This window comes from Schistocerca americana, chromosome 5, assembly GCF_021461395.2.
Source record: "Schistocerca americana isolate TAMUIC-IGC-003095 chromosome 5, iqSchAmer2.1, whole genome shotgun sequence".
Lineage (NCBI taxonomy): Eukaryota > Metazoa > Arthropoda > Insecta > Orthoptera > Acrididae > Schistocerca > Schistocerca americana.
Window position 1 is genome coordinate 51,722,552 of NC_060123.1, and position 27,758 is coordinate 51,750,309.

Here is a 27,758-nt window from a genome sequence, read left to right on the forward strand (position 1 = left end):
TGATACGCACAGACAGAAATTTGGAACAGTCGGCGCCCTTTGCCCTACACCACGCACTGTACATCGGCTGCGGGGTATGTATATGCAGTGCTGTTTTTCTGGGGGAACGCTGGAGGATGCGTACCCATAAACTTTTTCGTCGTCAAAGTAATTTTTTTACGATGTTGAGAACGTGGAAGAGTGCCAAAGATTTATTTCACAGACGTAATTTTTTTATTTCATTTTTTCGTCTTGGTAACTGCAATACGAACGATACCAGTGCAGTTTTTGGTGGGAAAAACGATGTCATTGACTGTTTCAAGCATTTCGACGCTGCGGCAAACGGTCTCGACAACTGAATCGCTGGCAGCCAGTTCGACAAGCATGTAGTGCCTTCGCCCGCTAATAGTGGGCGATGGTAGTCCTAAACGGATATGTGTACGCTCAAATCGCATGCCTCATTTGAGTTGACGTAAACTGAAGTGTTCGATACCACTTTCTCTTATATGTGTTTCTCGGTATTGCCTGCTTCATTTGAGCTGTAAAGTCAACTGAAGAGTCCGATACCAATTTCTTTTGTAGTCGACATGTTGATGACGTCATGGCTAAAAGCATCTACATCTACGTCCATACTCCGCAAGCCACCTGATGGTGTGTGGCGGAGGGTGCCTTGAGTACCTCATTCGGGAGGACGACGGTTCAATCCCGCGTCCGCCCATCCTGATTTAGGTTTTCTGTGATTTCCCTAAATCGCTCCAGGCAAATGCCGGGACGGTTCCTTTCAAAGGACACGGCCGACTTCCTTCCCCGTCCTTCCCTAATCCGATGAGACCGATGACCTCGCTGTCTGGTCTCCTTCCCCAAAAACAACCCTTGAGTACCTCTATCGGTTCTCCCTTCTGTTCCAGTCTCGTATTGTTCGTCGAAAGAAGGACTCTCGGTATGCTTCCGTGTGGGCTCTAATCTCTCTGATTTTATCCCCATGGTCTCTTCGCGAGATATACGTAGGAGGGAGCACTATACTGCTTCAAGGTATGTTCTCGAAACTTCAACAAAAGCCCGTACCGAGCTACTGAGCGTCTCTCCTGCAGAGTCTTCCACTGGAGTTTATCTATCTTATCCGTAACGCTTTTGCGATTACTAAATGATCCTGTAACGAAGCGCACTGCTGTCCGTTGGACCTTCTCTATCTCTTCTATCAACCCCACCTGGTACGGATCCCACACTGCTGAGCAGTATTCAAGCAGTGGGCGAACAAGCGTACTGTAACGGGTGGTATCCCATGCTTCAGTTGTAACTAATTTTCGCTGCATTATATCCCATGTCAGAGTACCCTCAAACATTTTTTTAGAAAAAAAGCACTGTATATATGTAAATTTACAACATAAAAACCGGCGCACTGTCGTGCAATAGTCCTCGTATAACACAGACACGATTATGTAGGTGCAGTTGTTAGAGGTATGGTAATAATGCAGCTGAAAATGGCTTCTTCTTGTAATTAGCGGAACAAGCAACGCGGCGCTGCAACCACGAACAATAAACGGCATTAAGAGGGCAAACAATGCCGAGGGCCCCTGTCTGCAGTAGCGCCCTCACCCTCGTCCGCGTGCTCATCCCTCACCCTCCGTTGACCCAGAAAGTTTTTGGCGCCAGAGCTGGCTGCTGGCTGGCGGGCGAGGCGGCTGCGGATGGCCCACGGAGTCGATACTCGCCGCGCCCGGTTCCGGCCGTATCGACTGGTTGCGCGCGCGGCGGGGCACGGCGCATGCGCAGTAGCCGCTGCGTAGAGCGCGCCGGCCGGCCGCCAGCCTAAGCTGCTCAGTCGTGTGTCGGTCGCGTGTGCGGTAGGATGTGCGCGGGTTCGTTCGTGGCTGGGGCGCTGGCCGCCGTCGTCGTCGCCGCGACGCTGGTCGGCGGCTCCCCGGACGTAATCAACATCGAACCTCACCTGTGAGTAAAGCAAGCGGCCTTAGCCACGGTTCTGTCAGAGGTTCAGCCGAAAACTGCGTGCGGTTTATATCACTTGTGATTGTGCGTTATGTCATTGCTTTAATCCGATACCTAATCACGGGCGCTGTACAGCGCAACTTCGATGTGAAAATTTATACTTGCATTTTACTTTCAGATTACATTTCTTGACAAAAGAGAGTTTGTCAGTGAAGCGCGTATCATATCGCTTTAGTAATTTCTTGCAGTCTTGTTATTTCTGGAAGAGATTTTTGTTAGTGGACTACCGAAAACTTTTGTAAACAAACATCTTTGCTTTTGTCTTCTAATAATGACAGCCATTCGTCAATCACATTTCTCTCCATCGATGTTTTGATTATTGGGAAAATTGCTTCGGGTACTGTCTAATACGTAACGCATTTCATTAATAATTACCAGCTCTCATTCCTCCAGTTTACATTCGCTGGTACTACTGATTCTCACAACGATTTTCTCTTTTGGTGCGGAGTCGTACAATTTAAAGTTACTGCTTTCACTCTCTGAGAGTCTTACAACTGTCACTATTCCATAAACCAGTATTATCATATTAATTGTTGGTAAACATTTCATACGATGCTGTTAAAATCCAGCTTACATGTTGAGGGAATACTGAATCATTAGCCACGAAACCAAGTAAACATTATTGTTCTGTAATAGGATAAAAGTACGGTTAACGCGTTCATCTCTCCATTCATCAGGTTACGTACAGTATACTCCCGTATGGAGGATAAATTTCAAGGTTGTGAATAAAGTCAAAGAGGAGAAGCAACTGGTGCAATGTATTGGCAGTAAAATCACCACAAAGATACAGGTTAAAACGAACACGGCGAAATTAGGTGGAACGATGCTACCTGGAAAAGAAAGCTCAACTTCCTTAATGATATTAAGAGTACGTGTTGTTCTATATACTAGGTCAATATTGACACGACTGCTTTGGTAATTACAGTAGAGTAACAATTGCCTACGCGCTGTAACGATTAGTCTGATTACGTGTCATACTCTTGATGGGCATTACATCGTTGATATGAAAAAAAAGTCGTAGCTTATAGATCAGCTTTTAGTTTTCTTTTGAATACACATGTTTTTAGGATTGAGTGTTATAGCTACTTTTGAGTTAGCTAAAAAAAGACATTATCTCATTGAGCTCAACATAATGCTTAGTATCTTTATATGACTTAATATCATTTGCCACTTTATCTGTGTCTCTAGAAAGTCGAGGTGTCACGCCTCGTTCGTAGAAGGGACTGAACCACAGTTTAGAGTTGCGTCTTTATTACTCATTTCACGATTACATTACTTTCCCGGGAACACGGGGAAAAATGATATGGTTGGATGTCCGTACCTTCACAAATTTCAGTATTGTGCGGCATCAACTGTGTGGATTCTAACTTGGATTTTGCGTACGTTTTTTGCATTTCGAGAAATTGTTTATTTTATTCCGCTCAGTCAATAGGGAACTGTAATGAGTCATTTTAAAAAAATTATCTGATATTTTGAAATGTGGGACAGTTTCTAAAACTGCAAAAGGGAATTTCCGCCATTGTCTTCTTACGTGTTCCTATGCATCTGTCGGTCTATAAATAATAGAAATGGAGTAAGACACTATACCCGAATTCTAGTGACAGTGGTTTCGTAACTCAGTTTCGCCTATTCAGTTTTAGTTTCACAGAACTTCCTAAAAGTCATTTAATGCCTAAGGATCTACCAAATTGACCACAGTAGTTTTCTTTTCTTTTTAAATTTCAGTTTATACCTACGATAGCATAGTGATAAGTCAGATTATAAGTAATTCTAAAACAGAGCATTTAATTTTCTCTCCACAGGCTCCATCGATGATTGTGCAGTGTGCCTAGCGATACTTTACTATCCCATTCAGGAATTGTCTAACACTACAGAATACAATATTGTGGTTGCATTCCCTCCCTTTTTCGACGGAAGTTTCTGTCAGGAAAGTTGCAGAATATGTGGTAGTCACTTTAGGTTGAATGAGGAAAACGAATAAAATGAACTGAAAAACTTATCGGATCGTGTTTCATAAGCTATCGCATTAGCGACTGCTTCTGTTTAGCTCTACCGCTGTCTATTGAAAGAGCAATTTCTCGTGTTTTAGTAATGTCCTTTGCTCCATAAACTGTTTGAAGGGCCCAAATTACGGTTATGGTTCTGAGTAACACGCAGAAAATCCCTAAGATCAGCGACTGCCGCCCTTCTACTCGATGAAAGAGTATATTTGATGATTTTCGAGTTTTAGTCAATGGTTTTGGTGTTTTCTTGAACTCGGCCAAGTGATGGAGAGTGCAGATTCCACTCTCCTTCCCTCATCTATGCAAACACATCACTACCGAGTTCAGTATTTACAGTTTCTCCCTTTTTTTAAATAATTTTCTGTGTGCTATGTCCGCGGTCGTAAATTATTTCAGACATGTACTTTTTCATACGCACTGTCACTGAATTTATTTATCGCAAAATCGCTGTGTGTAAGTGGAGGGGGGTGGGGGGTCGTGCGCGCATGCACGCCCCATTTTTCAACGTGAACGCCGAAATCGATATGGTGAGACGGATACACTGTTCAGTCATATTAACGTGGCCACCTGTCAAAAACCTGAATCCTTCGACAGCACGGATCGCTGCGAGACGCGCTGAGAGTCAATGAGTTTCTGGAAAGTGCCGACAGGGTGCGGGGTTATGGCAATTCTAGAGCCATGGCCAGCTCCCCTAGGTTTCTCAGTTATCCATAGCGCGAGCAGCCCGATGGAGGTGGCCCCACGCATTCTCGATTGGGTTTAAATCCGGGGAGTCTGGTGGCCTCGGGAGGAAGGTAAACTCGTCCTAGTGCTCTTTGAATCACGAACGTGCACTGCAAGCCGTGTGACACGTCGCATTGTCGTGCTGGTAGATGCCACCGTGCTGAGGGAAAACAAACTGCATGTAGTGATGAACATGGTCGCCAAGGATAGATGCAGACATTTGTTGATCCATTGTGCCTTGCAGACTAACGAGATCACCCAGCGATTGCGACGAAAACATTCTCCAGGTTATAACGCTCCCTCCTAAGAGCCTGGACTCTTTCCGACGATTGTTGCATGGTAGTAGCCTTCAGATGTTTCACCCCCACATAGACAAGGTCCACAGGAAGGTCTGTGCCAGAACGTCCATCCTATACCCAGTCGTCAACACATCCAGCTCCCTTCCCCGCCCTATAGGAGTGAAAGTTTATCAGGCCCTCATACGGCCAGTAATGGTGTATGCATGCCCTGTTTGGGGATACGCGGCGAAGCAGCACCTGGACAAACTCCAGAGGATGCAGAACCGCGCCCTCAGGAGGACACTGCACCTACCCATGGGATTCCCCACCCACGATCTGCAGGCCGCTGACGATCTCTGACGACTAAGTCGAAGAGACCATTCCTATATCCAATTCCTAAGCCTCCTCCCTCTCACGTAATACCAATCAACCTCAGACAAGTACCAGACACACACAGAACATTCATCACATCACGCAGACACCCAAAAACTACAGATATAATCATACACACAAGTACAAAAAAATTGTTCAAATGGCTCTGAGCACTATGCGACTTAACTTCTGAGGTCATCAGTAGCCTAGATCTTAGAACTAATTAAACCTAACTAACCTAAGGACACCACCCACATCCATGCCCGAGGCAGGATTCGAACCTGCGACCGTAGCGGTCGATCAGCTCCAGGCTGTAGCGCCCAGAACCGCACGGCCACTCCGGCCGGCCACACAAGTGTACAGTGGAGTAAAAGCCGTAAGGATTCCCCAAGGAGGGGAAAGTATTAGATGAGAGTGAGTGAGAGCATCCCGACACTTCGCCTGAAGATGATGGATACGCAATCCATTGAAACATTGCGACTAGAAGACGACGCCACTCGGCTGATAACCCGTGAAGATTTCATAGCTGAAATACGCCGAGAAAGCCTGCAATCGCATTCACAAAATTTTCAGCCGACGGTTTTTGGTTGCTTGGTTATGACTGTGTACTGAAAAGATATTAGCCTTGTGATTCACGACGTGGGCTCCTCAGGAGAGACAGGGAATCTAATGATCACATTCTGTCCGTCTGTCACGAAAGGAGGGGATTGTGGGGTTGCGGGCGACGGCTGGGGACGCGCACACAAAAACATGCGCTCGTTTGTGTGTGTGTGTGTGTGTGTGTGTGTGTGTGTGTGTGTTTGTTTACATCCACATGGGGCATCTCCCCCTCACACGTCCTCCGCACACAAGTGCAGCTTTCTTGCACTGCTTACTAAGTAGGCTTGAGCAAAAACTAATCGATGTTTGGTTGACTCAGCTGAGCATGCACGTCAGCTACGCCTTCTTCTGTGCCTTCCGTTTGTTGCAACTGACTCGTATCTGTGAACACTCACATGAAGGAGCCAAAGAAGTTTACAAGTACATAGGTGACAAGACCCGAAACACATATTGGGCTTCAGGCTCTATCTCTGTGCAGAATGGAAGCAGTTGCCTAGGGTTGTCAGTGCACTTTGATTTACCATGGAACAAGCGCGTATACCCAATAAGGTGGATAACGTAGTGAGAGCTACCTGAGACATAGTAATGAAACCTGTACAAACCGCAAAGATTGTCTCGTGCCCGCTTGAATCATGAACCTACAGCCACATTCTGCGAATCACTGTCATGTTTGTGGTGGGCGGTACCTCTTATTCTGCCGTTTACAGAGGTTTCCTCCCACTCAATTGTAGGTTGGAGCGTGGTTAGACCCACTGCCTGTTCGTCTCTGCACAACCTTTCTGTATTCATACATCTGTACTCTGTAAGCTATTTTACTCTGTAAATGGAGGATACTTTATAAACGACTGTCTCTCTCCCTCCATCTCTTGATATTGCGGTTACGAATGGCACAAGGAAAGAACGGTATCTGTACGCCTCCGTATAAGCTCCACTCTCATCATTTCGCGGGATGTTTGTAGGACGAAGCAATAAGATGGTCGACTTTTGTAGGAACGCACGCTCTAGGGAATTTAAAAAGTAAACAACACCGTGATGCACAATGCCCCTACTGGAGCGCCTCCCGCTGCGATTGGATGAGAATCCGCGCTGTTTCCACTCCTGCTACAAGAAACTGTGACGAAACACGGTGCTCTTCTTTGCGTCGTCGCCATTTCCTTTTTCACTACTGCAGTGAAAGTGAAACGATCGTTTTATAAGGTACTTCCTTAGTGGGCATAGAAACGTATTATATGATGGGAGTTGTAACTTTTGTAAATTTTGCTGGGGCGAAAATTTTCAATATCGAAAAGAGATTATTTGATTAAAACAAAAAACCTCGAAAATTTGTTATTCTTGTGTTCCATAGACATCAATAAACGTGTAACAAAATGTTCAAATGTGTGTGAAATCTTATGGGACTTAACTGCTAAGGTCATCAGTCCCTAATGTTACACACTACTTAACATAAATTATCCTAAGGACAAACAAACACACACACACACACACACACACGCCCGAGGGAGGACTCGAACCTCCGCCGGGACCAGCCGCACAGTCCATGACTGCAGCGCCTTAGACCGCTCGACTACTCCCGCGCGGCGAAACGTGTGGTCATGGGGGTGTTTCTTACTTATCTCATTTTCCTCCACCACTCAAAAAATTACTTTGAGACAAATGCAAATGTTTACTACTAGAACAGTTTCCAAAACTTTACACTTTAGTAATTATTTCTGCTGTGACACTTATATAGTTCAGTTGATTTCTTATACGTATCTTAGTTCGGTGTAACTCGGAGTAATCTGCTTTCTGCTGCTGCTGCTGAAGTAGTCGTTGCCTCGGTCCATTTCTTCTGCTAACTGGATCAAGTTACGTGGGGGTTGTTTTTCTGGAGGAGACCAGACAGTGAGGTCATTGGTCTCATCGGAATAGGGAAGGAAGAAGAAAGAAGTCGGCCGTGCCCTTTCAAAGGAACCATCTCGGCATTTGCCTGGAGCGATGTAGGGAAACCACGGAAAACCTAAATCAGGATGGCCGGACGCGGGATTGAACCGTCGTCCTCCCGAATGTGAGTCCATCAAGTTACGTGAATTCCATTAAATAATCCAGGTACCAAGTCGTTTTATAGTGGTTTATTTGTGTCAAGTTGCGCCATTTCTTCTTAGTGGGAGCCCACTCCACGTAACAGGCTGCATAGTCACAATACTGCATTACAACAATGAGATTATTGCACAGGCGTGCGACACAGTGGTTGCCTCTCAAAACAATCTCCAACTGACCATTTTTGAGCCTTGTGCTCCTCCAATTTATATATTTTTTTGACATTCAACTCAACAAAACTACAGTGCAAATTTATTGACTTAACAATTAAAAGTTTAACATTTTTATGAGTAACTATCCACAAAACATTGCTTATTTTATGCTGAAACTGGCGTATACAATAAAAAAAGACTTTTACATAGAATATACGTCACATTATATAAAATACTGAAAGATAACAATGCCAACCTAAATTTTCTTAATTATGGCTTAATTTGTAAATGCAAAATATTGCGAACATTTATTGGACTAATAAACAAATGGAATAATAAATTTTATGAGATGTAATGTATTACGCGAAATCACTTATTAGATACCATTGGAATTGCGGAACTTTCAAAACAGGAATGTAAAACAAAAGGGTTGTTTTATTTCAGAGTGGAGGGCTGGATACTAATTCTGACGAAGTTATATGAATACGAGGTGTCTGTTCTTTCGGACATGTTCGAAAGAACAGATAGCACGTGGAATCCACAGCATTGATACCGTATGTATAATATGAAGTTGGAGGACGAGAAAAGAAAGGAAAGCGACTAATGATGTCAGCTGCATCAGGACTAGACGCAGATAGGTGGGCTCGGTGGAAAATCTGCGTCGACCGGGAGGCGGTTGCGATAAAAACAGTGTCCGTGTGGTGCAGTGGTTAACGCGACTGCCTAGAAAGCAGGAGGTCCTGGGTTCGACTCCCGGCCTGGTACACTGTCACTCGTCGCCGCTGATTCTGCGTCAAGTCTCGATGCAGCTGTCATCAATAGTCCATTCCCTTTCTTCCCCTCCCTGCCCCTCCACTTTCAATTTATGTATTCTGACGAGATTGATTTGATTCTGATTTACTAAATTAAGATGTATATGTCCAGATTGAAGTAACGAATGAAAATTTGCACCAAGGCCAGGATTCGAAACAAGATCTCCTCCTCAGTAGGCGGGCGTGCTAACCACCACGCCACCCTGACAGGGTGACTTCGTACGATTGCATGGACTACCCTATCTAGCATGCCTCCTCCCTCCTCAATCGAAATTCCCATTCACACTTCAGCCCACTGGATGTTCCCACTAATGCTGTTTCAGTTCAGGGAAAATACCAAGTGAGCTGAAGCATGGATCGAAAACTGGAATTAGGGGGGAGGTGTGCTAGGGTAGTCGGTACAATTGTACAAAACCACTGTGCCCGGATGGCGTAGAGGGTGGCACATCTGTATAGTGAGCAAGAGACCCAGGTTCGAATCTAGACCTAGGTACAAATCTTCATTCGTCCCTTGAGTCTGCTTGTATACTCCATATATATGTGATGCTTGAAAAGCTCTCTAGAACCACATAATTTCATTTTATTAAATTAAGATTTGAAGCTCTCAAAGTTCAGGCAGGCGAGAGACTTCTTCACCAGGCTGACTACAGAGGATCATACACGGCAAAATCCCCAACGCACTGCCCCGGAAGCCTCAAACTATTACCATAAATCACTACCACACTCTTGGTGCTAGTTTAGTACGGACCTGACGCCCACCATCACAAGAAAACCCACAACTGGCAATTTTGTAGGTATGTGTAAGTAACAAAATCGTTAAATATTTTCAACATTTCGCGGCCCTGACAGCAACTGTATAAATATTAATTTTAATTTTATAAACCAACACCCTCAGTTGCAAAGTTTACCTAGATTTACTTAGGTTTCAGTCGGAATAACCCAACCTTCTTCAGAGTAAAAGTAACTACCGTTTGTCCATAGTGGACATCGTCAAGATAAAATTACAAATCCATAAATTATCGTCAGACTGTAAAAACTTATCTGAATTTTCCTAGACAGGCCATACGTCGTAAGCACGTTATGTCTTCCTCATATCATGACCAACGAATACTTCATAAATGTTAAGACAGTCGATCTAAGTACGTTGTGCACAGGATAACATATACGCCCATTTCCTCAGCTGTACCTTTGTTTTATTTCACTTTACTAGTGAATTAAAGGTAAGGCTTTAGGTTCGCGGCTTGTCCCAACAAGTACCTATCACACAGTTTATGCACAGGCGCAAGGTATTGTGTCCTCATGACACTACGGTCAGTCACGGTAGGCCTCCAGCACTCGTGGCTGCCGCATCGCGGTCGCGAAGTGTGGCCGAGGCAGCTTCAGATACGTTTTTACAGTCTGACGATAACTTATGGATTTGTAGTTTTAGCTTGACGATGCCCGCTATGGACAAACGGTAGTTACTTTTATTCTGAAGAACGTTGGGTTATCCCGACTGAAACCTAGGTAAATCGAGGTAAACGTTGCAACTGAGGCTGTTGGTTTTTAAATTTAAAATTAACAAAATCCTTGACTGGTGGAAAACATTTTGCACATATAGCTAATGAGATTGTGCAACCCGTCTAAACCACTCATAACCACTGCATCTGCGGGAACATTTAAAGAGTGATCTCAAAAAATTTCAAAAGCAAATGGGCCCACCATAAATAAGTTTAATAAAACTAGTCAGCCAAAATAAGGCTGCAATAACAACTTTGTCAAACAAATTATAAAAGAACAACTGTGGCTGGTCCCGGCGGAGGTTCGAGTCCTACCTCGAGCATTTGTGTGTTTGTGTGTGTGTGTGTTTGTGTGTGTGTGTGTGTGTTTGTGTGTGTGTGTGTGTGTGTGTGTGTGTGTGTGTGTGTGTGTTTGTGTTTGTGTTTGTCCTTAGGATAATTTAGGTTAAGTAGTGTGTAAGCTTAGGGACTGATGACCTTAGCAGTTAAGTCCCATAAGATTTCACACACATTAAAATAACAACTTAGCTGATGATAAGATCCAGAATACCGAAGTCAGCTTTGGCAGTTGTTAATAAGTGTAAACTGAAAATTTCCGGAAGGCAATAAGATAGGCCACTATATTAAAACTTTTACCAATACGACTGCTAGGTCCGATCAGAAAACACAACTATCAGCCGGCCGCGGTGGCCGTGCGGTTCTGGCGCTGCAGTCCGGAACCGCGAGGCTGCTACGGTCGCAGGTTCGAATCCTGCCTCGGGCATGGGTGTGTGTGACGTCCTTAGGTTAGTTAGGTTTAAGTAGTTCTAGGGGACTTATGACCTAAGATGTTGAGTCCCATAGTGCTCAGAGCCATTTGAGCCACAACTATCAAAATAGTAATAATTTTCTCGAGTAACGCCCATAAGCCTGAAATGATAATTAAATCAAGACCCTAAGCTGTCGACAGGCGTTGATGTACATGAACGGGGAGAGTTTAAAACGTGTGCCCCGACCGGAACTCGAACCCGGGATCTCCTGCTTACAAGGCAGTCACACTATCCACTTTTTTTCATTTTGTTCGTTGCGTTTGGTCGTTGCGGAAGTCACATGACATCCATTCAAGTTCGTTGTTGACTCTTTCACTCAGTTTTTTTATTACAGAGGCCAACCAGCTCTCTGACGGAACACGCTGAGTTACCGTGCCGGCACCCATTTGAGCCACCGAGGACACAGAGGATAATGCGACTGCAGGGATTTATCCCTTGCCCACTCCCCGTGAGAGCCACATTCCCATATTAATGTCCACACACTACATTCGTAGTGCCCCTGCCCATTACACTCATCACTCGCGGCAGACAATCTTACTGAGTCCCGTAAGAGTTCGGGCAATGCGTGTGCATCCAGCACAGAAGAAAAAGATCAATGGCTGGTTAGCCTTAACTATATATGGAGATGGTATCTGTTCTTTCGGACATGTCCGAAAGAAACGATAAATCCCTGCAGTCGCACTATCCTCTGTGCCTTCGGTGGCTCTGATGGCTAGGGCTTCTGCCATGTAAACAGGAGATCCTGGGTTAGTCCCTGTCGGGGCACACATTTTAAACTCTCCCCGTTCATATCAACGCCTGTCGACATCTTAGGGTCTTAACTCAATTATCATTTCTTTGTAAGAGCGCTGAATGGTCATCGATGGTAACTGTTCTTACGGGACTCGGTAAGATTCTCTGCCGCGAGTAATGAGTGTAATGGGCAGGGACACTACGAAAGTACTTTGTGGACATTAAGTTGGGAATGTGGGTCTCACGGGTAGCGTGCAAGGCATAAATCCCTGCAGTCGAACTAACCTCTGTGGCCTCGGTGGGTCAGATGGATAGAGCGCGTGCCATGTAAGCAGGAGATGCGGGTTCGAGTCCCGGTCGGGGCACACATTTTCAGCTGTGCCCGTTCATGTATATCAACGCCTGTCGACAACTTAGGGTCTTGATTTAATTATTATCGAATTGTAAGAGAGCTGCATCGTCACCGATGGTGACATGTCCGAAAGAACAGATACCATCTTCATATACCCATAAGCCTGGGTCGCACAGAACTGAGCAATTACACTCACAGCGCCAGCGCAATAGAGCAAAGCTATGCATCGAAGTGACAGAAGTCATGGGATAGTGGTATGCACATATACATATGGCGGTAGCAGCGCGTAGAAACAGAAAAGCGCAGTGCGCTGGCGGAGGTCCCACGTGTCCTCAGGTGATTCGTGTGGAAAGGTGACCTATACGTGATTATGGCCGCACGGTGGGAACTAACAAGGGGAGGCCGCCAATTGTGAAATTCAGATTCGATTCATACTGCGCATAATAAAAGCTCATGGCCAGAGGTGTAATGCGGCAAAGCACCAAGATGCACCTCTCAGCCGTTGTCGAGAAAATCGACAGTTAAAAGAAAACCGTTGCAGTGAAATACTCTCTACTATTGGTAATTTTCTACGGCGTGGTGGTGCAGCGGTAAGCGCTCGGGTTCGTAATCCGAAGGTCGCCGGATCGAATCTCGCGCCATGCAAACTTTTTTTTTAGTATTTGTTTTTTGTAATTTATATATATATATATATATATATAATTCCCGGCAATCAGTTGCAACAATTATGCATATAATAAGTTGTTGAAAGTCGTTTGTCGTGGAAAAACTGGCGACTTCGAACATCATTATGTTTTCCGTAAACAAAGTTGTATTTCACAAACGTTATTAATTGTCTTCATAATGTTAACCACGTATAGTTAACGGAAATTGTAGAAACGAATACGTATAGCGTAAGTCAAACGTTCGAATTAGAATAGAGACCCCACGAACACAAACTTGCTGTGGCAGGTATGAAATATAAACTCCGTTACTCGCTCGTTACACTTGAAGGACAGATGTTGAATGGGCCGAAACGAGCCGCCGCATAACAGCGTAGTTGCCTGCTAACTTCGAAAGAAGGTAGATGCGGTCCCTAGCGCAACTTGTAACATCGTCGAAAATCAGTGCGGACGTGAGAGCTTTGGTACACCCTGTTAAACAAACGGAAAAATGGAGGCGGTACAATTGGAGAGCGATCCGCCTTCACCAACATGCATAAGCAATTCATTAATAGTTTATATATATATATATATATATATATATATATATATATATATATTTGAACTGCAAAAAACTAATAATAAAGAAATATTGCATGGCGCGAGATTCGATCCGGCGACCTTCGGATTACGAACCCCAGCGCTTACCGCTGCGATATGACGCTGTAGAAAATCATTAATCGTAGAGAGTATTTCACCGCAACGGTTTCTTTTAACTGTCGATTTTCTCGACAACGGCTGAGAAGTGCATCTTGGTGCTTTGCCACATTACACCTTTGGCCATGAGCTTTTATTATGCGCAGTATGAATCGAATCTGAATTTCACAACTGGCGGCCTCCCCTTGTAAGACTTGGAACGCGGAATGGTAGTTGAAGCTACACGTGTGGGACATTCCATTTCGGAAATCGTTAGAGAATTAATATTCAGAGATCCGCAGTGTCAAGAGTGTGCAGAGAATACCAAAATTCGTGCATTGTCGCTCATCAGACAACGCAGTGGCAAACGGCCTTCACATAACAACCGAGAGTAGTGGCGTTTACGTGAGTTGTCAGTACTAACAGACAAGCAAGCAACAGTGCGCGAAATAACCGCAGTCAATGTGGGGCGTACGGCGGACATATCGGTTAGCACAGTGCGGCGAAATTTGTCGTTAGTAGGCTGTGGCAGCAGACGACTGACGCGAGAGCCTTTATAACAGCACGAAATCACCTGCAGCGCTTCTCCTGGCCTCGTGACCCTAGACCCTAGACGACTGGGGTAAACCGATTTCAATTGGTGTGAGCTGATGGTAGGGCTCGAGAGTGGCGTAGACCCCACGAAGCCATAGATCCGAGTTGTCAACAAGGCACTTTACAAGCTATTGGTGGCTCCACAATGGTGTGAGCTGCGTTTACATGGAACGGACTGGGTCCCCTGTTCCAACTGAACTGATAATTGGCTGGAAATGGTTACGTTAGATTACTTGGGAGACTTTGTAACCATTCATGGCCTTAATGTGCCCAAATACATGGAAATTTATGGAGGACAATGCGTTATGTCACCAGGCTACCAATGTTCGAGACCGGTTTGAAGATCATTCTGGACTATTCGAACACATGGTTTGGCCACTCGCGAGCCTCATCGAACATTTGTAGGATATAACGCGAAATCAGTCCGTGCACTAAATCCTGCTCTGGAAATACACTGCTGGCCACCGTAAATGCAACACCCTGAAGGAAGCATCCGAATCAACTGAAATTTACACCATGGGTTTGCAGCGATGATATATGCAACTGATCAGAATTTCAGCGCAGACGCACATCACGCGCGCCTGTGGCGCCACCTCATAGCGCCATTTAAGGCCTGGCGATTTCGACGAGTGTACGTTCGGCACGTGTGTTTACCTTGTGGTTGATCCAGAAGACGACCAGTTATGCCTCGTAGAAAACAGCGAAGATCTTTTGATCAAGTATCCGAGTTCGACAGAGGAAGGATAGTGGCTTACCGAGATTGTGGATTATCATACAGAGAAATCGCTAGTCGTGTTGGACGAAACCAAACAACTGTAATGCGGTTATGTGACCGTTGGATGCAGGAGGGTACGACGGACCGACGTGGTCGATCGCATTCACCTCGGTGCACCACTGCACGTGCTGATAGGCAAATTGTGCGCATGGCAGTGACGGATCGCTCAGTGACATCCCGAACCATAGCACAGCACATTGCGTCTGTAACGCATCATCCAGTGTCTGCGCGTACCATTCGACGCCGTTTACAGCAGAGTGGTCTGTCCGCAAGACATCCATTGCTTCGTCTACCATTGACGCAGAACCACAGACGTCTCCGTCGGCAATGGTGTGATGACAGACGGATGTGGACGGCAGAATGGAATGACGTTGTCTTTACTGACGAGGCACGCTTCTGTCTGCAGCACCACGATGGTCGGATTCGAGTGTGGAGACACCGTGGAGAGAGGATGCTGGACAGCTGCATTATGCACCGCCACACTGGTCTTGCACCGGGTATTATGGTATGGGGCGGTATTGGATATTACTCTCGCACGCCTCTAGTACGCATTGCCGGTACTTTAAATAGCCGGCGCTACATATCCGAGGTGCTGGAGCCAGTTGTCCTTCCTTAGGCCGGTATTACACTATCAAATTTCTTTGTCCAATATCTTTGTCCAATATCTTTGTCAAAGATATTTGATAGTGTAATAGGGATCTTTGACAAATGTCGTCCAATATTTGATCAAATCTAGGCCGAGGCCGTATATTTGATCAAAGAAATCGCTTGTCTTCTGTTCACTGCAATGCGATATGTCACCACGCGGAGCGCTAGCATCGCTGCAGCGTCTGTAGTGTTTTTATAACCATTGCCGGTAAATACAATTGGTGTGTGCCGACAACTACAGAATTAATAGAGATGTCTGAAGCTGATGAGGCGCTTTACAACGTGAGGCACCCTGAATAAAAAGTAAATTAAGAAGATTGGAGACCTAACCTGACCTAACCTAACATAACATAACCCTCTCCTGTAGCAAGGAATCGGAGTGTTATAGTGAGCCTGTCTTCTGAAGATGTAGCAGTTCTTAAGTGAAAATTGTGCTTTGTGATATGAGGATACACTTCATTGAGCACATACAGAAATGTATGCTCATCCATTCTTAAGTAATTGATGTACGACTTGACGTCTTCCACTGTAAGCTCACGTAACAAGTTTTGTTGAATGCTTTTATCGTGTCGTCGTAAAACCCACGGCTTCACCCAGATTAGATTAGTTTTTCGTTCCATAGATCCGTGCTGAGGAGATCCTCGTGGATGTGGAACATGTCGATTTTTTTTAAGCTGAAATAAAAATACTAATAGTACGAATAAATACATCATTTGTTTCTATTAAAAATTTCGCCAATGGAGTAGAAGGAGTTGGCCAGTAGTAAGTCTTTCAGGCTCCTTTTAAACTGATCTTTATTTCTAACTAAATTTTTTATGTTTCCTGGCAAATTATTGAAGATGAGTGTTCCTGAGTAGTGGACCCCTTTTTTAACTAAAGTAAGGTTTTTTTTAAGTCCTTGTGCAGATCATTTTTGTTCCTGGTATTGTATGTATGAACTGAGTTGTTTGTTGGAAAAAGAGATATATTATTTACGACAAATTTTATTAAGAAGTAAATATACTGAGAGGCAGTAGCTAACCTGCGAGCCGGAAGTATAGTGAGACTCTGTCATTTGGGCCTACGAGAGTTATAGTTTTTTTTTGTTTGTTTCTCATGCCTAGATAACTGTACAAACATATCGTTGCATGTATTGTAATAATCATTACATATAATGATCCACATGCAACAATATCTCTACGGAAGTATCTAGGCATGAAATACAAAACAAAAAAAGCTAACCTGCAAATATCGTACGTCCAAACGACAGTCTCACTGTACTTCTGGCCCGCCAACAGTTTCATTTTCTTTCTTATTTTCCCCCAGTACCAATGCAAGAATCTGAAGTACCCAGTTCTTTGAAGAAGTTTCTGCAGGAGGTCCGTGAATTTACTCCACAAATAATACGTATTACACGCTTTTGGACCTTGAAAACTTTTGTTTGACTTCAAGATTTACCCCAAAATATTATCCCATATGACATTATGGAATGAAAGTATGCAAGCTTTTTCATTTTTATGTTGCCTATGTCTGCTAACACTCGAATTGCAAATACAGATTTGTTAAGGCGTTTCTGCAGTTCTGTGGTGTGCTCCTCCCAATTGAATTTATTATCAAGTTGTAATCCCAGGACTTTTAAGACTGTCAACCTCGTATGTATGGTTCCATTTTCTCCTCCCACTTCTTTTCCACATGTGCACACAATGCAATTGGAGTACGTAGAACTGCTGCGGTTAATAACAAGTTGTTGTCAGCCATCTTGAACTTTGACGAAAAATTTGATGACAGTGTAATACCCCTTGTAGCGCTACGTCAAAGATCTTTGTCAAATATATTGGACGGAATATTGGATCACATCTTTGATCAAATCTTTGACAAAGAAATTTGATAGTGTAATACCGGCCTTACCTTCAGGGCTCGGCCACAGCCATATTTCAACAGGATAATGCGCGACCACACGTGGCACGCATTGTCCAAAGGTTCTTCGTCAATAACCAGATTGAAATGCTTCCCTGGCCGGCTCGCTCTCCGGATCTTTCGCCGACAGAAAACATGTGGTCCATGGTTGCTCAACGAGTGACCCAGATTACATCCCCAGCTGCCACACCAGATGATCTTTGGCAACGTGTGGAAGCTGCTTGGGCTGCTGTACCCCAAGAACACATCCAATGTCTCTTTGACTCAATGCCGAGACGTGTGGCAGCGGTGATCTCCAACAATGGCGGCTACTCTGGCTACTGATTCTGGCAGGAACCACATGTCACAGACGTCTGTAAACGTAATCATTTGATACTTGGTCAACATGTTATCTACAAATAAATCTTGTTGTGCTACCTCTTGTCTTTCTTGGTGTTGCATTTACGGTGGCCAGCAGTGTAATTTCGCATTTATGAACGGCTATAGAGACAGCATGTCTCCATATTTCTACAGGGTACTTCCAACTATTTGTTTCCATACCACGTCAAGTTGCTACATTACGCCGGGAAAAATGGAAGTCCGAAACCACATTATTCTGAAGCGCCAGAGAGACTGGCATAGGCTTGAATATTCAAATACAGAGATATGTAAACAGGCAGAATAAGGCGCTGCGGTCAGCAACGCCTGCACAAGACAAGTGTCTGGCGCAACTGTTAGATCGGTTACTGCTGCTACAATGGCAGGTTATCAAGATATAAGTGAGTTTGAACGTGGTGTCATAGTTGGCGCGCGAGTGGTGGGACACAGCGTCTCCGAGGTAGCGATGAAATGGGGATTTTCCCGTACGACCATTTCACGTGTGTACCGTGAATATCAGGAATCTGGTAAAACATCAAATCTCCGACATCGCTGCTGCCGGAAAAAGATCCTGCAAGAACGGGACCAACGACGACTGAAGAGAATCGTTCAACGCGACATAGGTGCAACCCCTCCGCAAATTGCTGCAGATTTCAATGCTGGGCTATCAACAACTCTCATCGTGCGAACCATTCAACATCATCGATATGGGCTTTCGGAGTCGAAGGCCCACTCGTGTACCCTTTATGGCTGCACGACACGAAGCTTTACGCCTCGTCTGGACCCGTCAACACCGACATTGTACTGTTGATGACTGGAAACATGTTGCCTGGTCGGTAGAGTCTCGTTTCAGTTTGTATTGAGCGGATGGACGTGTACTGGTATGGAGACAACCGCATGAATCCATGAACCCTGCATGTGAGCAAGGGACTGTTAAAGCTGGTGGAGGCTCTAATGGTGTGGGGCGTGGGCAGGTGGGGTGATATGGGACCCCTGACGCATCTAGATTAAGATTCTGACAGGTGGCTCGTACGAAACATCCTGTCTGATCACCTGCGTCCATTGATGTCCATTGTGCATTCCGATGGACTTGGGCAATTCCAGCAGGACAATGCGACACCCCACACATCCAGAATTGCTACATACTGGCTCCAGGAACACTTCTGAGTTTAAACGCTTCCGCCTGAGCATATTTTAGATGCCTTGCAAAGTGGTATTTAGAAGAGATCTCCACCCCCTCGTACTCCTACTGATTTATGGACAGCCCTGCAGGAGTCATGGTGTCAGTTCCCTCCAGCACTACTTCAGACATTAATCGAGTCGGTGCCACGTAGTGTTGCGGCACTTCTGCGTGCTCGCGGGGGCCCTACACGGTGTTAGATAGGTGTGCCAGCTTCTTTGGCTCTTCAGTGTAGAAGAAATCCCACGACTTTTGCCACCTGGTCGTAAGTCGCTTAGAAAAACAACTGACTACCTCGCGTCGTAATAAGATTGTCTGTGTACGGCTCTTGTCTGTTTTGCGTTCCGTCGAATAACCAGAACAAGTCTGGGCTGCAGGTTAAGCACCTTTGTTGCGACCATAACCAAAATACTTACGATTAACCAATAACATAGATTTAATTTCTAACTGCAGTGGTGCACCACGACTACGTTAGCTAAGGATTAGTACCACTACTTTCGTGATACTACCACACAGAATAAGCACCACGGAAGACGGAACAGTTGTCCGACCATAGATTTTATATTCAAACGTGAAGGCAGATGCCAGCAATCACAGCCAGACCCAACTTTTTTCAAAATACGATTCCACTTCCGGAATCGTTTGACCATTAGATAAGATAAATTAGACTCACTGCAAACCTTCCACACTACAAGATCCGCTGTCTCGTAGCCACACCAACATCAAATGATTACCCTGTGCCAGACATTAAAATAACAATGGTTCACAAATTTTCACTTTTTTACAGAAACGATAGTATGTTATTTGTGGTTCAAGATGGTGTCCATTGACTACAGCTGTGGAAGAAGTGCATGCCTTTTATTACTGTGTCGATTTGGAAACCAAGATAAATGATCCCCCAGACGTGTGTTGCACCTCGTGTTCGTCTACACTGGATGCTTGGATGCATAGTACAAATGTCTGATTTTTGGTGGTCTGCTATTTGCGGTAAACCCATAAATCATGCATCAGATTACTACAAGGTGCATTCAAGTTCTAAGGTCTCAGATTTTTTTTTTCTCCGGACTGGAAAGAGATAGAAACATGCGCATTGTTTTAAAATGAGGCCGCATTCATTGTCAATACGTCCCAGAGATGGCAGGACCGTACGGCAGATGGAATTTTACCGCCAGCGGCGAGAATGAGAACTGTTTTAAATACTTAGTGGCGACGTTTTCCTTACTTGAACAGCGTGCAATCATTCGTTTTCTGAATTTGCGTGGTGTGAAACCAATTGAAATTCATCAACAGTTGAAGGAGACATGTGATGATGGAGTTATGGATGTGTCGAAAGTGCGTTCGTGGGTGCGACAGTTTGATGAAGGCAGAACATCGTGTGACAACAAACCGAAACAGCCTCGGGCTCGCACAAGCCAGTCTGACGACATGATCGAGAAAGTGGAGAGAATTGTTTTGGGGGATTGCCGAATGACTGTTGAACAGATCGCCCCCAGAGTTGGCATTTCTGTGGGTTCTGTGCACACAATCCTGCATGACGACCTGAAAATGCGAAAAGTGTCATCCAGGTGGGTGCCACGAATGCTGACAGACGATCACATGGCTGCCTGTGTGACATGTTGCCAAGCAATGTTGATGCGCAACGACAGCATGAATGGGACTTTCTTTTCATCGGTTGTGACAATGGATGAGACGTGGATGCCATTTTTCAATCCAGAAACAAAGCGCCAGTCAGCTCAATGGAAGCACACAGATTCACCGCCACCAAAAAAATTTCGGTAACCGCCAGTGCTGAAAAAATGGTGTCCATGATCTGGGACAGCGAGGGCATAATCCTTACCCATTGCTTTCCAAAGGGCACTACGGTAACAGGTGCATCCTACGAAAATGTTTTGAAGAACAAATTCCTTCCTGCACTGCAACAAAAACGTCCGGGAAGGGCTGCGTGTGTGCTGTTTCATCAAGACAACGCACCCTCACATCGAGCTAACGTTACGCAACAGTTTCTTCGTGATAACAACTTTGAAGTGATTCCTCATGCTCCCTACTCACCTGACCTGGCTCCTAGTGACTTTTGGCTTTTTCCAACAATGAAAGACTCTCTCCGTGGCCGCACATTCACCAGCCGTGCTGCTATTGCCTCAGCGATTTTCCAGTGGTCAAAACAGACTCCTAAAGAAGCCTTCGCCGCTGCCATGGAATCATGGCGTCAGCGTTGTGAAAAATGTGTACGTCTGCAGGGCGATTACGTCGAGAAGTAACGCCAGTTTCATCGATTTCGGGTGAGTGGTTAATTAGAAAAAAATCGGAGGCCTTAGAACTTGAATGCACCTCGTATTTTTGTGCGGCACCTCACTCGAGAAAAGGAGTCCACACGAAGAGGAATATTCAATATCCTGACATCTATCTCGCGAAATATCGCCAGTTCCTGCTCCCTGACATGCAAAACCATCAAGCACTCATAGTGATGATGCTCAATCGGCACTTACAGCTGAAAAAAATGCGGCCATCCGCCAGTGACACTGCCCCAACACTTATACCCAACATCATTGCGATGTTGTTGGCTTTCCGAGGGGTTTACACTAACACGGGAAACTCCCCATCGCACCCCCCCCCCCTCCCCCCGCCATTGGATAGCCCATCAAAAACTGAACACAGATTGTAGGGAAGCAGCCTACTCACGCTGTATAAAATTTACATCAGTCTTTCCATTGTGTGCCAGCCTAGTCCGCTGTAACTAGCTCTGACGTCATAAATCTTGCGCAATACTTTAAAAATCAAGTAAATAACCTGAAACGTTTCTAGCATGTCAGGAGTAATACTAAATCAACATGTGTTGAATGTCAGTTCAATAACTTTAACCATTTTCGAAATTTGGACGTTTTTCTGTAAAAATTATTGGCGCAACAGAAAAGAGCTAGAGACTTAAGAATTTATATTTAGATTCTCTTTTCATAATAATTTAATAGAAACAGTACTTTGGATCTCACAAATTAAAATTTTAGTGTAAATTCATGATTTTCTGGTTTTTGTCTTAAAAATTAAGGAAGCAAGATAGATTAAGTAGGCTAATATATAAGGCTAGGATGTTTAAATTTAAGTAGAACGGAGATCCGCTATAATCATAAAGATGTGAGAAGTTTCAATTGAATAACTATAAAACTATAGCGATAGCGTATCTCCAAAGGGCAAGTTCAGAGCTCGTCTACTGCATGCAGTGTAATTAAATTAATTCTCTCGCCCAAGATAATTGACTTAGCCACGTCAGACTTTTATTATGATTACTTACCTGTGTGCTGAATGCACATTTAAATTGAGAGCTTCATCGGCCATCAGCAAAGGAAGCGATGATTTATTCAATAACTTAATGTAGTGCATTACTAGCCCAGCGACTAGTCGGGAGAGCGGAATTGATCAGGCGTTCCCTTAGCCGTCCGCACCGCGGCTTTATATATAAGAACGCTGCGCGAGGAAAAGAGGGCCCCAGTCAAGGTTACTAAATCCCCCAGTTCTCTCCAGACCCTGAATAGCACACCATCTGTGTCGGGAGTCGCGTCGCGTCGGTATCATTGCTATAAACAGCCTCGGATGCCGTATTAAGTTACTCGGGATACGCGTAACCATGAAATCATTTTCGAGTGAAGTGTTAATTCGGGGATGACTTTAATGATCTATCTTCAGTTTGCGTATGTCGTATTTTCACGTGCCGCCGCGGGACAAACATTCTACCATTATTTAGCGTGGCGTTTGGTGAACATTATCATCAAATTATGGCGAGCATTCACTTAAACCTTAAATTTGAACAGTTGTAGTTGCATCAGCGCATTAGACTCTGAACTGCTCTGGTAGTTGGATTGTGTGGATTCTTTTTTTTTCATCTGTGACTTTCAGAATATAGCAAACGTTTTTTCACGATCGTTTTTGATTATGAATCCCAGACAATCTCCTAATTCCTCAGAGCTATAAGCTGTAGCTATAAATGTATTTCTCAGATGAAGTGGGCCTCAGGAATTCTAATTACAGGCTTCACGTTTTGCGAATCACTTTCTGGTTGCCAAAATTGTAGTTAGAGAGCCAGTTTTGAGAACGGCAAAAGACAGCATAATTAATAGGGACATTTATATAACAATTAATTCCATCCGCCGCTCCACATATGGTTAAACGGCAGAGAAATGCATTCTTTTCTACATTACTTTACAAACCAAACATTAAATAACAGCAACCTTCATTCCACCCGCCGCCCCACAAGATCAGGCATGAAAACAGGGAGAAGGTCTACTGAACTGTGGGAAAAAGAAGCAAAATAGAAACAGTGAATGGTCCATGGTCGACATGTGCAACAGCGAGCGACGTTTACTCACCGTGGCGTCGTGATCATGTGGTCACGGTACCGGACTGCGAATGGGGAGATCCGGGTTCATATCTCCCTCATACCCCACCATTTTTTCACGGAACTGTGAACTGTCCGTCCGTTCATTGACGTGTCTGTTCTCTGTATTCAGATTTGTCTGTATCGTGGTGTGACGTCGTTTGTAACGAAGTAACCTACAGACGTAAGTACCTACGCGTTCTACCCAAGTACCATATGTCATGGGTCTTGCGTATCGTTATGGAAATTTTGATACTTTAATTCTTTCGTTGTAACATAGTTCACTCCCGTTTATTTGTTTTCGTTTCTGTGAGAGGTCTTATGAGGCATATCTCTTGCTCTCACTATTCATCACATTTACTTGCGGCGGTAATATATTGTTACCACATGACTCATATTCTGTAACCAATGTGTAGTATGACAATTCTCAAGACTACGGAAGGAGAACAGACACATCAAATGCCCGGACGGACAGTTCATAAATTTGTGAAAAAAAAGTGGGACACGAGGGAGGTTTGAACACGGATCTCCCGCCTTGTAGTCCAACATTGTGACCACACAACCACGAAGCCGTAGTTCTTGCGAGTCGCTCGATGTTGCAAATATTGAGCCTGGACTACTCACTGTTTCTATTTTGCTCCTTTTCTCACAGCTCGGTACACCTTGTTTTCTTGACTGTTCTGTGTTCAATTTTCGACGGTCTATCCACTGGCCCATTTTACCACTGAGTCTGAGGGGTGTGAGATGGGAGTTTCCCTTGTAAGTATTACTGCTACCTGTGTACGTCACACAGTCAAGCAAGGTAAAAAAGAGACATTACAGACGCAGAGGCAATGGCCTCAACGAACAGCTGTGGTGCCTGGGCCAAAAAATATTGCCAAAGAACCTCTAGTGAATCGCAATCTAATTGTTCTCCCAACATTGCACATTAAATGAAACAAGTTTACTGTTACCAGCCACTGTTTATCTCCACGACGCGTTTCAAAGGTTTAAACCTCCATCATCAGGTGGATTTACACACAAATGTCATACTAACAAATGTAAATCCACCTGATGATGGAGGTTTAAACCTTTGAAACGCGTCGTGGAGATAAACAGTGGCTCGTAACAGTAAACTTGTTTCGTTTAATAACAGTCGCGGAAAAGCCTAACCTAAAATGTTCGCATTTAAAATTGCACATTAAGTTGCGATACCTGGCAGCGTTTGTTAAGGCTGTACACAGGAATGAAGCAGCGTTTCAGTATTTGTGTAAGAAGTTCCCTCGATTCAGCACAGAGAAGATCAGAAAGCTGCAATTCTGTTAGGGGGACACACACTTTGAATCCACTCTAACACGTAATCAGCTGCATGTGTGGCATTTTTTTCGTAACACATTATTGTTCTTGAGAAACAACTGTCGCCTGATAAACAAAGTAAGAGCCTACGGATTATCAGACCAGCTGTGTGGCTGAATTGTACAGTTTTTAGCAAACAGAACACAGCATGTTGTTCTCAACGGAGAGACGTCTACAGACGTTAAAGTAACCTCTGGCGTACCGCAGGGGAGTGTTATGGGACCATTGCTTTTCACAATATATATAAATGGCCTAGTAGATAGTGTCGGAAGTTCCATGCGGCTTTTCGCGGATGATGCTGTAGTATACAGAGAAGTTGCAGCATTAGAAAATTGCAGCGAAATGCAGGAAGGTCTGCAGTGGATAGGCACTTGGTGCAGGGAGTGGCAACTGACCCTTAACATAGACAAATGTAATGTATTGCGAATACATAGAAAGAAGGATCCTTTATTGTATGATTATATGATAGCGGAACAAACACTGGTAGCAGTTACTTCTGTAAAATACCTGGGAGTATGCGTACGGTACGATTTGAAGTGGAATAATCATATAAAATTAATAGTTGGTAAGGCGGGTACCAGGTTGTGATTCATTGGGAGAGTGCTTAGAAAATGTAGTCCATCAACAAAGGAGGTGGCTTACAAAACACTCGTTCGACCTATACTTGAGTATTGCTCATCAGTGTGAGATCCGTACCAGATCGGGTTGGCGGAGGAGATAGAGAAGATCCAAAGAAGAGCGGCGCGTTTCGTCACAGGGTTATTTGGAAAGCGTGATAGCGTTATGGAGATGTTTAGCGAAGTTAAGTGGCAGACTCTGCAAGAGAGGCGCTCTGCATCGCGGTGTAGCTTGCTCGCCCGGTTTCGAGAGGGTGCGTTTCTGGATGAGGAATATATTGCTTCCCCCCTACTTATACCTCCCGAGGATATCACGAATGTAAAATTAGAGAGATTCGAACGCGCACGGAGGCTTTCCGGCAGTCGTTCTTCCCGCGAACCATACGCGACCGGAACAGAAAGAGAGGTAATGACAGTGGCACGTAAAGTGCACTCCGCCACACACCGTTGGGTGGCTTGCGGAGTATAAATGTAGATGTAGATCCGAAAAGTAGAGCGAGCTTGTAGACGAACTCGTTCATGCTTAAAATGTCACTGGCTGCAACATGATCCTAATGACGCACTTCATTTACTCTCACCTCGACGTGTTCCCAGAGGAATGTGATGCATTCAGCGATGAGTACGGGAGCAGTTCCATTGGGACATTTCTGTCGTGGAATAGCGGTACACAGGACGGTGGATTACTGCTGTGTTGGTTGGTTTCTGCTAGATGCTACAGGGAGACACTTCAGACACCATTCACAAGAGGGAGGCAAGGAAACAGCGCAAATGAACTAGATAAGTTCAGTTAGTGTACATATCCTATTGATAACGGTACCACTACACGTGAAACGTAAAGTCCCGACTTGCTTGTGACTCTGAGCAAGAAGAGCAAATTTAATAGTGACATTCTGCGTTCAACTTATCGAAATCTGTATAGGCGCTGTACTGTTTCTGCAAAAAAAAAAAAAAAAAAATTGAACAGTGTAATCAGTTAAGAACAACCAGATCGAGAGCGTCAGAAACGCCAAGCCGTTTCACGCAGTAGGTGCTCACAACGCTGTAACACTGTTCCATAGATCAGCTACGTGTGCAAACCGTTAATCCACTCTCGGCACAAGCAGAACTAAACAAACACCAACCAACCTCGTCATTCCGATCAGATCTTTATGTAACACGTAGCAGCAACGCACAGCAAAGTTTTATTTCGCGGCTGTGCGCCTTCCGGCGCTTATCTTCTTGTAAAATGGATGTAAACTGTGATCGAGTCGTAAGTTAGTAAATCATGCACTCCATTAACCACTCCACCAGAAACGCTGTGACAGGGTTCAAACACACGCGGACACTCGAAACAACAGAACCATTCAACAACGGATTGGACTGGCCTGTAACATCACTGTGGCCTGGCAAATAACCGTCAGGTGACGGCGGGTAAGCAATATGCCAAAGTAAACCTTTCACCAAACTCTAATTGCAATCACGTCATGGAGAACCAAAGGAACTACCGGGTCTACTCAGAATCGCCACCGCGAGGTCCCTGAACATCGCTGTCACAGCTGGCAAGCCACTGAGAACCTCCATGGCGGCACTTGATGCCTTGTGATCTGTCCGGACGCCGACAGCGTCACCCAATAGCAGCACGCGAGACATCGCAAACGGACGGCCAGAGAAACAAGCAGAGGAATGGCGCCACTTCAAAAGTGCTGGAGAGAAACCAACCGGCATAGTGGAATTCCCCTAGTGAGTATTCTTCCAACAACACAGGTTTACATATTTATACTCGCATTTTTTCTTATTCATTTTTGGTGATTCTAATGTTTTTCGATACGCTAAGTTCAGAAATGCTAAAGGTTTCCATGTATACATAAGGCTTTTTTTCAGAAAATCGTGAGAAAGATCCATAAAATTCATGCAAAACTCTTATAGTCAAAAAACTTTATTAAAAATGATAAAAAAGCACTCCCAACATTACAATGAAGTGTTATGTTCTTCATGTCTAATACAAAGACCTTAATGTCTCTTCTTTCTCCTCTCAAACCTCCATTGCGTTTTCTTCTGTGCACTGAGGACACTCCTTACGCAACATATGCTGCCATCCCGTCGGTCCTGGTAGGCCTATTTCCATTCCGTCTGCTTAATGTTTCGATGGAACCTTTCTTCCTGTTTCTAATTCACAGCACCTACATTATCTAGAAAATAGCTGATGTGGAAGCCCGGAAAGTACAGTTTCAGCTTATTGAGGAAGCCAATACTTTGTAATCAAAGTCTTTGCAATTGCCA

General features: G+C 44.5%; 1 protein-coding gene and 1 non-coding gene across 3 annotated transcripts in view; both read left to right on the plus strand.

Annotated features, from left to right (window-relative positions):
• The first annotated feature begins 1,815 nt into the window (after positions 1 to 1,815).
• The window catches only part of LOC124615885 (voltage-dependent calcium channel subunit alpha-2/delta-3), an 824,663-nt gene continuing 798,720 nt past the window's right edge, over positions 1,816 to 27,758 (plus strand). For both annotated transcript variants that reach the window (XM_047144053.1, XM_047144054.1), the window contains exon 1: positions 1,816 to 1,929. In XM_047144053.1, the coding sequence (XP_047000009.1) occupies positions 1,829 to 1,929 (101 nt within the window). In that variant the 5' untranslated portion in view covers positions 1,816 to 1,828. The remainder of the gene's footprint in view (positions 1,930 to 27,758) is intronic.
• Positions 8,883 to 8,956, plus strand: Trnas-aga. The gene has a single exon. It is a non-coding gene; the product is annotated as a tRNA-Ser (tRNA).